The sequence below is a fragment of the Ambystoma mexicanum genome, chromosome 11 (genome assembly GCF_040938575.1).
Source record: "Ambystoma mexicanum isolate Mex_15411 chromosome 11, UKY_AmexF1_1, whole genome shotgun sequence".
Classification (NCBI taxonomy): Eukaryota; Metazoa; Chordata; class Amphibia; order Caudata; family Ambystomatidae; genus Ambystoma; species Ambystoma mexicanum.
Window position 1 is genome coordinate 163012144 of NC_090934.1, and position 13558 is coordinate 163025701.

General features: G+C 51.3%; 1 protein-coding gene across 8 annotated transcripts in view; it reads left to right on the forward strand.

Annotated features, from left to right (window-relative positions):
• Positions 1-13558, forward strand: part of STK40 (serine/threonine kinase 40) — an 856346-nt gene that overhangs the window by 599448 nt on the left and 243340 nt on the right. For all 8 annotated transcript variants that reach the window (XM_069622689.1, XM_069622690.1, XM_069622691.1 and 5 more), the window contains one exon: positions 3834-3886. In XM_069622689.1, the coding sequence (XP_069478790.1) occupies positions 3834-3886 (53 nt within the window). The remainder of the gene's footprint in view (positions 1-3833; positions 3887-13558) is intronic.

Consider the following 13558-nt stretch of genomic DNA (forward strand, 5'->3'; position numbering starts at 1 on the left):
GTATCACCCATTTAAGGACCTCGGTGTACCATCCACAAACTGATGGGCTGGTGGAAAGATACAACAAAACCATCAAACAAATGATAAAACGAGCAACCAGCCCCACTGGTCTGGGATGGGAGAAAGTACTGCCATGGGTATTGATGGTTTTACGTGATACTCCTCAATCTTCAACTGGGTATTCCCCATTTGAATTATTATTCGGGAGACAACCAAAATCTATTTTAGGATTACTAAAGGACACTTGGGAACAGCAGGAAGAAACAACTCTAACGGAATATGTGAATGAACTAAAGGATCACTTGGGAAAACTCAGAAACTATGCTCAGGAAAACCTGGGGCGAGCTCAAGAAACACAAGAGAAGTATTATGACAAAGGAAGCAGACCTAGGACACTTAAAATAGGAGACAAGGTGCTGGTGTTATTACCCACTCACACGAACAAAATGCTCGCCCAGTGGAAAGGCCCATATAGTATAACAAAGGTGTTGGGTCCGGTGAATTATGAGGTGGAGCAACCAGATAGACAAAACAAACACCAGAACTATCACATTAATCTACTCAAATTGTGGAAAGAAAGAGACTCAACAATATTGTGCACGTCTCTAGTAGAGATGTCAGTCCCGGAACAAATGGTCACACATTCGGATGATAATCTACAAGACGTGAGCCTGGGGGAACAATTAAGCGACACACAAAGAATTGAATTATTTGACACCCTGGGCCCGGTAGCAAAGACATTCTCGAGTCTACCTGGAAGGACTCATCTGGCTACGCACTCAATCCCAACAGAGGCAGGCAAGATTATACGCCTCAGACCCTATAGAATCCCTGAAGCAAAGAGAGGGGAAATAGCACAAGAAATTGAGAGCATGCTGAAACTGGGTACCATTATTCCCTCCAAGAGTGCATGGTGCTCACCGGTGGTACTAGTGCCCAAACCAGATGGTACCACCCGGTTCTGTATGGACTTTAGGCAGCTAAACACCATTTCCAAGTATGAAGCCTACCCTATGCCCAGAATAGATGAGCTAATAGAGAAACTGGGTGCTGCATCCTATTTGAGTACATTGGATTTAACCAAAGGGTATTGGCAGATACCACTCAACCCAGCGGATCAGGAGAAAACAGCCTTTGCAACACCTCAAGGTCTATTTCAGTTTACGGTATTACCATTTGGGTTGCACGGGGCTCCTGCCACTTTTCAGGCCTTAATGGATAAGGTACTAAAACCTCATGAATTATACGCAGCTGCCTATTTGGATGACATAGTGATTTTTAGTAAAACATGGAAGGAACATTTAGAACATCTACTCAAAGTAATCACGTCCTTACAAGAGGCAGGACTGCATATCAACCCCAAGAAAACCAAGCTGGCAGCCAAAACTACCAAATATCTGGGGTATTCTGTAGGTGGTGGAGTAATCACACCGTTGGTGGATAAAATACAGGCGTTGAAAAAATTACGAATACCGGAAACCCGGAAAGAGATCCGAGCCTTCCTAGGGTTCGTAGGGTATTACAGAAGATTCATACCGCATTTTTCCACCATAGCGGCACCACTGACAGACGCCTTAAAAACTAACCGGCCACTTCAAATCAAGCCAGAAGCGGTGCAGGCTTTTCATCACTTAATCCAACTAATATCAACCCAACCAGTTCTACACTGCCCAGATTTCTCAAAAGCCTTTTATTTACAGGCCGATGCATCAGGATGTGGGCTAGGGGCCGTACTATCCCAAGGATCAGAACAAGACCTCTGCCCGATTGCCTTCATCAGTAGAAAACTACTTCCACACGAGATGCCATACTCCACCCTAGAAAAAGAATGTTTAGCGATAAAATGGGCAGTTGAATCTCTACGATATTATTTACTTGGCCGAAAGTTTACCATCTTTACCGATCATGCCCCTCTTAGATGGCTAGCCACCCAGAAAGACTCTAACCATAGGGTACTTAGGTGGTTCTTAACCCTTCAACCCTATCATTTTGTTACAGTACACAAACCCGGAAAGTATCAACTAGTAGCTGATTACTTATCCAGGGCCTTGAACATGCCCGATCGGCATTGTTCCAGGGGGGGAGTATGTGAGGTGGTCAAAGAAGCAACAGAACCAAGGGAGGATCATATTCTAGTAATGAGAACCAGCCAACATACAGCAAATCAAAAGGAAACTACATATCCCAGAATCCACCACGAGAAACGAAATCAAGGAGGGGGCAGAGACAGAATTAAAAAGGGAAAACAACATAGATATAATCCAATCATACAAAATGGAAATAGATATACCAGCGACTGGCACTGGTATAATGTCGTCAGCCCACATGTAAATCAGTGGCCCCAGAGACATACAGGGTGGGGTCAAATAGGGAATGAAACTGGGTGGACTGAGGAAAGAAAACGCACTGCAGGTGTGGAGAATGGGAGGGAAAACTGGCTTGAGACTGAAGGGAGGGGTGGAGCGGAGAGGGGCTTAAATGCAGCCACAGAGAGCTTACCAGGTGTTTCTGATTACAGCTACAAGCCGAACCGGAGACCAGAGAGGAGTGGAAAGGTGACTGCTACTGGGCGTATTAGAAGGCTGACTGAAAGGCACAAGGGAGATCCCTATCGGAGACGGACTTGCTGTGGAAAAGAGCCAGCCATCGCCCATTAATCAAGCACTGGGTTTTCCGTGTGGATTTTTTGTCTTTTTGTTTTCTTAACCCAGTGATCAGAGGGTGAGTGAGACTGAAGGTTAAGGTCCATGGAGAGAAGACCTGATTTTTTCATTTAAAAGAGGCGAGAGGCCAAGTGGAGCTGTTTTGAACTCTGTAAGCTAAATCACGGAAACCAAACATCGTGAAAACGAATGCTGATTTGACATGCACCAGGCGAGCTGCTGTTTAAGTTAATATCGTAATAAAGATAAACTTGGTAAAACTACATCCGACTACAGCCTACTATTTTACAGTTTCTTTTTTTTGTAGCGAAATTGGAGCTGCAGCTACCTTGCATGCTCCATTTCCCTACTTAAAAAAAAAAAAAAGATGAAGAAAGACCGCCCCCACAGAAAATAGTAAAGGGAGTAAGTCTCTTTACTAATTCCCTTGGTGACCATGACAGGTGAGCATTGAAGCTGGGGTTAGGGGGCCTGGTAGCTGCAGACAGCTAAATTGAGTCTGGAGTGTTTGGAGCAGCAGCTGGAACTCCCAGGTTCCTGGTGGGTAGCAGACACCGTGAGAGTGTGATGTGATGTGGAGGTCCCAGGAGGTGGAGCTACAGGGGCAAGGTTGAAAAAACGGTTTGCGGGGGGAGAGGCAAGGGTTGCCAGGCAAAAACAATGGCATTTACTGACTCTACAGGCATTCCAATTGGCTAGTGCCTCCCCACCACTCCTGGTACTAATTTCCATTATCCTAGACAAAAGGTCATCAAACATACAAGTCAGTAGAAGTTGCATATGCTAGGAACTGACCCAGTTCTAAAGCCACTCTATCCATCGCCACACTTTTTATATCTGACCATACAGATGAATGGAGATCTGGTTTCTATATCTGACTAATCGTTTGAATGGAGAGAAGAACAGAAGATGGAGGAAGCCAAGAGTTTTTGGGGTGACGGCTGAGTTCACAGGTCAATGGTGGACTTCCAAAATTGGTATTCTATTCAGTATAAAAGTGTTCTGTTCTTGCTTATTTGAGGGTGCACTATTAATCTGGCTGATTTGGGTTTTGTGTTAAGAGTGCAACAACCACTACAGTAGCTAACTTGTACTTTTGAATCTCCAAGTAAAGTTTCACATTTTTGCGTGATATTCTAATGAATGCTGAATCCACCTTTTAAATTGCAGAAGAATATTGTTCATAGAGACCTGAAACTCGGGAACATGGTATTACATAAACGGTAAGTCACTTTAAAAGAGATCATTTAAACTTTATTGCTTCTTTTTGTCACTTTGTATTTGCTGTGTATTTTAATAGATGGTCTACAAAACCGATTTTAGGTGATCCAAGTGAAGTAGAAATGTTTCTCTTGCTAAAGGTTTTGTAATTCTGCTCTGTCATATGAATGCAACACAAGTTAGAAGGTCAGGTTTAATGTGCTTTTAGGTTATGGGTTGAGCAATGACCTACAGGGACTAGGGAAATAATTGGGGATAACCTTGCAAGTCAGTGTCAAGGATGGGACAACAGGTGCTCCCAGCACTTCGGAATATTCTGCCAACATAAGTCTCACTGAAGTCTTTCTCCTTCTAGGTACGCCCTTTCCAAATACCCAAACTCCAAAAATGACTGTCAACAAAAGAGTCCAAAAGTATTCTTGGCAAGTCCTTTAGACTCCTGGCTAACCCAATGCTTTCAAAGCAAGTGTTCACAATTATGGCCAAATTAAATGCTCATTAATTTCCACTATAAATGGCCAGCCATAGTCTAGAACAAAAACACAAGATGCTCCCTTAGGCACTCCATTCCAGGGGCACTCAAGTCTTCCACGAAGTTTCTTCTGAAAAACCGCTTCCTTCCGGCCTCACTATGGCACTGCCACTCAGTTCGGTTCTCTCCTTCAGTTTCCAAGTTTCTTGGGGCGCCCTATGTCCTATGGTTCTGCTTCAACAATTCCCTCAGGGATTTCCAAGGCCTTTTGTAGATGTGTTGTACAAAAGAAATAACACCATGCTTTGTCCCGCATTGGTCCTACTGGTTTGGATTCATCCTTGTAAGTGACAGAGCTTCTGTTCTGCTGCTGCCAACCGATGGGCTACCTTGGCCCAGGTAGTGGTTTCAATTGTTTAACGTTGGAGCAGAGAACAGCACCTCTGCTACTTTCTAGCTGGCCCACCTTAAAGGTTCTCCCAAGCTTTCTTTATACACCAGGGCCAGGGTGATCAGTGTAAGGCAACCAGGATTGCTCTTTTCAATGGTTGATCCAGCTCCCAGGTCTCTTGATTAGTTCCCTCTGTTATGGATTTAGAATAGTTTGGAAATTGCCTGATTAAAAACAAGAGGCCAATTAACATTTACCAAATACGCAGGGGGTAACTATCACCTGCTCCAAGATATTATTATGCATGAGGCGGGACCACTGCAGCGTCTTGAAAGCCTTGCTGTGTTTGTTCCCTGAGATAGATAGAGATATATATATATGGCATGGCAGTTGTAACGCGCCTATACACAAGTGTTTCAAGACCAGACAAGGATGGGGGTAACATAGGAAAGACGGACAACTATCCTACTAGGCCACGTGTCATTCAGATTGCACAAGTGCATGGGAAGGGGAAGTGGGAACATGTGGGGGAGGGGGACAGTGCAGTGCATGGGATGAATAAATAACAATAAGGAAAAGTACGGCCAACAGGTGGCAAGTGCAAGGGTAAGTGCAGACATCAGGTGTCAAGTGCTGGTAGTGGGACTTGTAGGGATACAGAAACGGTCCCCAAGTGCGGGGGTTGCCAGGAAGGCAGTGCATGTGTGCAACTGGCAGGGGAGCTGACCTGGGCCAGAGATCAGAAGGTAACCAGATAACCAGTGCAGTGTCATATTCAGCCACGAATTCAGCAGGGGAGAGGAGGAGAAAAAGCAGAAGCAATGAAAGGTTTTGAGGTGCCTCCGGAACCGGAGATGATTCTCCTCAAGTTCAGGGAGGCTGTTCCAGAGGGAGGCCCCAGCAGAAGAAACAGATCTACCACCAACTCGTTGCTTGGAGAAGCGACAGACCGTGAGGGAGTTGGAGGAGGATTAGCGAAGAGCTCGAGAAGGAATATATTTACGAAGAGAGAGTTTTGAAGGTATTTAGGCCCCAGAAGACGTTGTGGACAATGCAGAGGGTTTTGAACTTAATCCTCGCAGCCACTGGGAGCCAGTGCAGAGATTTCAGTCCTGGAGAGATACGATCCCTGGGCTTGAGGCCAAGGACAAGTCTCGCAGTCCTGTTTTGGATAGGTTGCAGAGGGCGAAGAGTAGAGGCAGGTAGATTTAGAAAGAGACTGTTGCAGTATTCCAGCCATAAGAGAACCAGAGCTCTGGAGACAGTGAGCTTCTGGGGGAAGGAGAGGAAAGGAAGAATACCGCTGAGGAGGTGTGACTTCTTAGAGACGTTGGGGATGTGAGGAGAGAAGGAGAGTGTGGAGTTGAAGATGACCCTGACGTTTTTAGCCTCACAGGTAGGAGCAGGAAGAGGGCCAAGAGATGCCGGCCAGAGAAATGCGCAATGGTTAGCGTATGTGGGTAGAGCGGCTTGGTACTCTGGCCAGACTGCACAGTGCTGGCAGGATTCTTGCTTTATAGTGGCTGTGCAGGTATGTTTGAATCCTCGAGAGCTCGTAGTTCACGGAACATGTTCATTCTCCAGCATGGGGTATGGCATGGATTCACATGCTCATGAATATTCCCCGTCAGGCTGGTAATCCTTGGTAAAGAAAAATCAGTAACAGTTTAGTTTCTGATCTGTCTTTCGTAGTAGTAACAAATCACTGATCTCTGCGTCATACTGACCACAGCCAATGACTGCCATCTCCCTAAGCCCCGCCTCTGTCGGCCATCTTCAGATTTTTACCGCACGTTCAAGTGTTGGGAGTCCTCGTGCTTAGCTCTCGAGCTTTTGCTGCGTTTTCGCGATTTTTCAGGTGTATTTTCACATTTTTCGGTTAATCGAGCTTCAAGCTCCACCGTTTCTACTCCCGTTAACGGGTACCCGTTGCAGGATTTTCCTACACCCCTCAAGGGTGAAGATTTCGTCGAATCAACCTTTTGGAGGATTCCAGAAGATTTGCGGCCTACTTCGAGATGGCCCAGGACGCGAGTTCGTCACCCGGACCCAAGCTGTTTCGCAGCTGCCCTGGATGCGGGCTGCAGAATGTGTTTAAGGAGGACGAACATTCGCGATGCCTCTGTCTTCATGGGGACAAGACTCATGTAGAGAAGGACTGCCAGTTCTGCAAGAACTTGTCGGAGCGGACCATGAGGGACTGTCGATCCCGTCTCGCCAGCTGGTTGGAGAAGGGCTCAACGGGTGAGAAGAAGAAAGGGTCACAGCGGGCTTCTAAGTCCTGTGCGGGCGCCCCGGTGACGGGGGCCCAACACCAGGCCAAGCGCTGCGAGTCCGCTGGCTCCGGGAGCGCCGAAAGGTCGGGCTCTTCGGTCGCCAGGCAGGGCGCACCTTCCCCGGTACCGTCAACCACGAGCCAGCGCTCTGGTTCGGGGAAGAGGAAGTCCGAGACCCCGGGTAAGCTTCGGGAGAAGCCCCGTCCGATCTCGGGAGAGGGGGAGCGAGGCGTTGCCCCTCCCCCTAAGGAGAAGGCCCGGGACGCACCTAAGGTGGTGAAGGCCCCTACCCAGCAGGCAAAGGCCTCTATCGAGGCGATCGCGGCGACTCTGTCCATGCCGGCAGAGACCCCGCCAGCGGAGACTGCCTCCGGGACTAGAGTTTCCCTGCCGCCAAGGAGGGAATCCTCTTTTCAGCCCATCGTCATGGCCACCATGATGGAAGAAGCGAGGGGGGGCACGGTAGGCTCCTCGAGCTCGGAGTCAGCCTCGGAGGAGGAACTTACCGAGGCCGCGAGGAATCTCGAAGTCCAATTCGAGAATGTTCGATCCCGTAAGGAAGATCCTCGGGAGATAACCGAGGAAGAGCAGCCTTCCCTTCGGCGCAGCCGGAACCTAGGCCTCAGGATAGCTCGGCGGCCATTTTGTCTGTGATCCAGTCCTTATGCTCTGAGATAAGGACCAGATTACCACGGCCCAGACCGGAGGACCCGCAACCTGGCCCGTCGGGAAGTCCTCAGAACAAACGACAGAGGACCCAACCCTCTCCTCCACTCGCCCCCGTAAGGCCTACAGTTCCCTCCTCATCCTCCCACGAGTTGGGAGATGACGGTGCGGTGGGCTCGACGACGGGTTCTGAGGGCGACGGAACGGGTTTCCCGTCGCACGGGCCTCTCCGCCCAACGAGATTGGCTCATTCCACGCCATGATCGCCAGGGCGTCCGAATTGTTCCAGCTCTGCCCGGAGGAGCAGAAAAAGGAAGGTTTCCTCTATCAGCGCCGGGAGGCCAAGAGGAAGACTGTCATCGCGGTGCCTCTAATCGATGACATCTGGGAGGAGGGCCTGTCGGTACTCGAGAACCCCTCCACGGCACCAGCCAAACGGGACCAGTACGAGAAGTACCGGGTCCCCGAGACCGCTCCCCTATGCCTCAGGGCCCAGCCAACGCCAGACTCGGTCGTCTCGGCGGTGGCGAAGAAGAAAGCGGCGGGGTCAGGAGCCTCAACGCCGAATTCCCCTCCGGACGGCGAGGGTAGGAAGTTGGACGCCATGGGGCGACGGGTCATTTCGTCGGCGGCGACGACGATCAAAGCGGCCAACGCCCTGGCGATCGTGGCCCGTTACGACAGGGAGCTCTGGTTTAAGCTGGCCCCCATATTGGACTTCCTACCGGACAAGAGGTCCGAGGCCCTGGAAATACTTCAAGAAGGAGAGGTGGCGTCGGACCACGCCATAACGGTGGCAACCGATATTGCCGATACCGGGTTCCGCCAGCTGGGCAACGGAGTTTGCCTACGACGACGGGGTTGGCTCCGGGCGACCGACTTCCGTCAGGGCGTCCAGACCAGGGTGTTGGACATGCCGTTCGACGGCAGCAACTTGTTCGGGAAGGCGGTGGACGAATCCCTCCAAGCCATAAAGACGGACACGGAGACAGCCCGCTCCCTAGGAGCCCTTCAGCAACGACGGCCCTTTCGGAGCTCCGGAGGCAGACAGGGGTCCTCCAAGGGATCCAGCGGTGGCTCGTCCTACCGCCAGGCGGCACGCTCCTCGTCTCAGGAGGCCTACAGGGGTCGCGGCAAGCAGGGAGCGCCTCGCCACCGTCGGCAAGGTGGCCAGGGCGGCAAGGCCACCACCTCCAAGCAGGACTGAACCGGCCGTGGCCTTGGGCCCCCACCGAAGCACCCCAGTGGGAGGCCGGCTGACGAATTTAGTCGGCGTGTGGAAGTCCATCTCCACCGACCGTTGGGTGCTGGATACCCTGGCAAGAGGACACTCTATCGAATTCCTGAAGAAGTGCCCTCACGTTCCACCTGTGGCCAGGAAGGAAAATCACGGCCCGCAACTGCTGTTGGAAGTACGGGCGATGCTCAGGAAAGGCGCCATCGAGCTCGTCCCGAAGAGGCTCCGGGGTGTACTCGAGGTACTTCCTCGTCAGGAAGAAGCCGGGCGGCTGGCGCCCCATCCTGGACCTTCGTCGTTTGAACAAATACATCAGGTCACAAAAGTTCAGGATGGTCACCCTCCAGCACGTGCTGGGACAGCTGGAGGAAGGCGACTTTCTATCGTCGTTGGACCTGGAGGATGCATACTTCCACGTTCCCATCCTCAAAAGTCACCGAAGTTCCCCAGGTTCGTCGTCCAGGGACGCCACTACCAATTCAGAGCACTGCCGTTCGGATTGAAGTCGGCCCCCAGGTCTTTACCAAGTGCCTAGCACCTGTGGCGGCGCGGCTGCGCCTGCAGGGATTCACGTCTACCCCTACCTGGACGACTGGCTCATCCGCTGAAGGACCAGGGAACTCGCCGTCGAACACACTGCGAGGACCGTCCAGCTACTCGCAGACCTGGGATTCGCCATAAATTACCCAAAGTCCCACCTGGTGCCGTCGCAGGTGGGCCTGTTTCTGGGAGCGAAGCTCGATATGGTGAGGCGCCTGGCGGCACCGTCGGAAGAACGGACGAAGACCATTCTGGGCAAAGTGCAGCGCCTGCTAGCCACGGACGTGGCCAGGGTGAGGTCCATCAAGTCCCTCCTGGGGATGATGTCCTCGTGCATCTACCTGGTGCGCCTCTGCAGACTACGGATGTGCCCTCTTCAAGAATTTCTCGACGCCCGTTGGATGCAGGCGACGGGCACCTTCGAAGACAGGGTCCCCCTCAACGAGGTGTTCCGGCGGGCGATTCAGTGGTGGGACGTTCGAGCGCACCTCACGGCGGGCAAGGACTTTCAGACGCCGGTGTACCAGGAGACAGTGACGACGGACGCCTCCCTGGAAGGTTGGGGCACCCACACCGGAGATCTCCACGCAAGAGGCCTCTGGCTCCCGGAGGAGAAGCTCCTGCACATCAACATCCTGGAACTCCGAGCCGTGTTCTGGGCTCTCAAATCGTTCCTCCTGTCGCTCAAGGGCAAGGTGGTGCGGATCTTCACGGACAACACCACGACAATGTTTTACATACGGAAGCAGGGAGGCACCAGATCCCCAGCCCTATCCAAGGAGGCACAGGATCTGTGGCACTGGGCGGTCGCCCAGGGGAGGTTCCTGGTTCCCTTCCACCTGGCAGGAGAAAGAAACACCATTGCCGACTCGCTCAGCAGGGAGCTGCGCGCGTGTCACGAGTGGGAACTGCGCCAGGATCAGGTGGATCAACTCTTCCGGCGATGGGGCAAACCCCAAATCAACCTGTTCGCAACAGCGACGAACTCGAAGTGCCAGAGGTTCACCAGCAGGTTTCCCCAGCCGAGAAGCATGGGCGATGCGTTCTCGTTCCCCTGGGACGGCCTATACCTGTATGCGTTCCCGCTGTTGCTTCTTCGACTCATCAACCAGCTCAAGAGGTCCCGGTGCAGGATGATCCTCGTCGCACCGGCGTGGCTGAGGCAGATCTGGTTCCCGGACCTTCTGGACTTGTCAACGTCCCCTCCCATCAAGCTGTCGGCGGACGCAGATCTTCTCTCCAGAGAAGGAGGCTCCATCTTCCACCACAACCCGGCGTCGCTGAACCTGCAAGCTTGGCTCCTGCAGCGCTACAGTTTGGAGGGTACGATATACCGGCCGACTGCAGAGAGGTTCTTGCAAAGGCCAGGGCGTCCTCGACTCTCAAATGCTACGGTCACAAGTGGAAGAGGTTCTCTATCTGGTGCCGAACACAGAAGATCAACCCACTACGGATTACGGCCCCTCAAGTGCTGCCGTACCTGCTATCGCTGGCAAAGGCTGGGCTAGCCCATGCCTCCATTAAGATTCATCTGGCGGCGATCTCCAGATATACCAGAACCACAGGACGGACGTCCCTGTGGTCCCATCGACTGGTAAAAGAGTTTATGAAAGGACTGTTCCGGTCGTTCCTGCCGGTGAAGGCCCAGGCGTGGGAACTTAATGTGGTGCTGACCAGGCTCATGGGGCCCCCATTCGAGCCGATGCACTCCGCACAGATGAAGTTTGTGTCGTGGAAGACTGCATTCCTGGTGGCCATTACCTCTGCACGACGAGTGGGAGAGATCCAGGCCCTATCCTGCAAAGCACCGTACTTGACTTTCCATGCCTCGAGGGTGGTGCTTAGGACGCACCCCTCCTTTATGCCCAAGGTGCCGTCGGACTTCCATCTTAACGAGCCCCTGGTGTTAGCTGTTTTCTTCCCGTCTCCTTCGCCGCCGGCCGAGAGGACTTTGCACTCGCTGGATGTGGCTAAAGCGCTGAAGTTCTACGTGGATCGCACAAAGAGTTTTCGGAGGACATCACAGCTATTCGTGAACTTGGACCTGTGAATCAAGGGAAGGCTCTCTCGAAGTCTTCTATTTCCAGATGGCTCTCCGGCTGCATCATGCACTGCCACCGGTTGGCTAACCGACCGCTGCCAGGCCGTCCGAGAGCAATTCGACCAGAGCGATCGCTGCTACTACGGCGTTCCTATCTGGTGTGCCCCTGCTGGACATCTGCAGGGCTGCTACGTGGAGGTCGACGCACACCTTCACGAGATTCTACTGCGTCGATCGGGATTCCAGGGAGGAGTCCAGGGTCGGCCAAGCAGTGCTGCGCAACCTGTTCGCTTAAGGTGAGCCTGGTGAGGAGGTAAGAGATGCTTAATGTTGAGTTTTTTGTATTGCTTAATGTTGAGCCTTTTGCCACCTCCCGTGGTTGTGCATGTGTGTACTGCTATGTATTCTTATATTCATGAGCATGTGAATCCATGCCAGACCCCATGCTGGAGAAGGAACAAGTTACTTACCTGTAACTGTTGTTCTCCAGCATGGGTCTGGCATGGATTCACATGCGAACCCTCCCGCCTACCCCTCTGCAGCTCTTCACTTGGTCATACTGCCACTTCACGTGCTACCAAATCTGAAGATGGCTGCCAGAGGCGGGGCTTAGGGAGATGGCAGTCATTGGCTGTGGTCAGTATGACGCAGAGATCAGTGATTGGTTACTACTACGAAAGACAGATCAGAAACAAAACTGATACTGATTTTTCTTTACCGAGGATTCCCAGCCTGACGGGGAATATTCATGAGCATGTGAATCCATGCCAGACCCATGCTGGAGAACAACAGTTACAGGTAAGTAACTTGTTCCTTCCACAGACTGCACAGTTTGGGAGATGTGCATTTCCCCAAACGTGCCCAGTTCAAGAAGTTTGGTCCACCAAATGTTCACTGTTTGGGTAATAATCCTCATCGCAGTCTCTTCCCTTTTTCTGCCAAGGTATCCAGAACTTGGAGTTCCTTTCCAAAGGGTTTGGCTCAGAGAAAATAGACACTGCGTCTTGGAGTGGGTGATCCCAGGGAATCCTGCTCCATCTGGGCTACTTTTTGAGTAACGGCCGGACAATCCCAGTCCCCTACGGCTTGGCTTCTCATACCAAAGGACGTTGCGTTCCTCTTACCCTCCCACCTCCCACAGTTGGTCTTTTGTATAGCGCTTAAACAGCCCTGAAATGTTTTAAAGTGCTGAATGTGAACGCAAGGGGCAGGAGATTACAAATTGGGAAACGGCATGAGTGGGATGGAGGCATCCTGATGTTATGCGATTTACTTTTATAATGATTTAACCTACTCTGAGGCTGCTTTAAACTGCTGAAGTAAGAAGAGAAGATGTGGTGATTGTAGAGTGTAAAGATGGGTGGTAGTTACCCATCATGGATGCCTCTATTAACGCTGAGAAGGCCTTTAACTCTGTGAAATGGCCATTCTTAATAGAAGTATTGCACATGTTAGGGCTGTTGGTAGTATTTTTACAATGGGCTGAGCTGTTTTATACAACTCCTAGGGCTTAGGTGCTGACCAATCAGATTGTTTCCGGCACTATATCACGAACGAGAGGTACTAGGCAAGGATGTTCCCCTGTCGCCTATTCTTTTTGACTTGGAGCCACTGCCATGTTACATATGGCAATACCATGCCCACAGAGGTGTCAAGGTCTACTAGCACGTCTCTGTAATTTCGCTTTACGCAGATGACTGGTGCTACTATATGTAAAGAATCCTAAACTGAACCTTTTAGTCCGCGATGTACAGTGCTTTGAGGAGATATTGGGGCTAAAAATAAACTGGGATATATCTGAGGTATTGCCCCCGACATCTGGGGTGCGACGAGGAGATATAGGAGAGGCTTTTCGATGGAATGTAATACTTGGGTGCAACAGTAACAGTGGTCCCATTTCTGTTTAGGGAAGACTACCTGAAGATACTTAAATTGCGGTACCGTAATTACCTCCTAGGTCCCTTTGCGGGTCCCGTCCTTAACGGCTGGTAAAATCAGCCGTTAAGGTAGGGTCCCACAAAGGGACCTCGTTGTAAGGCGGTAAGGGTTTA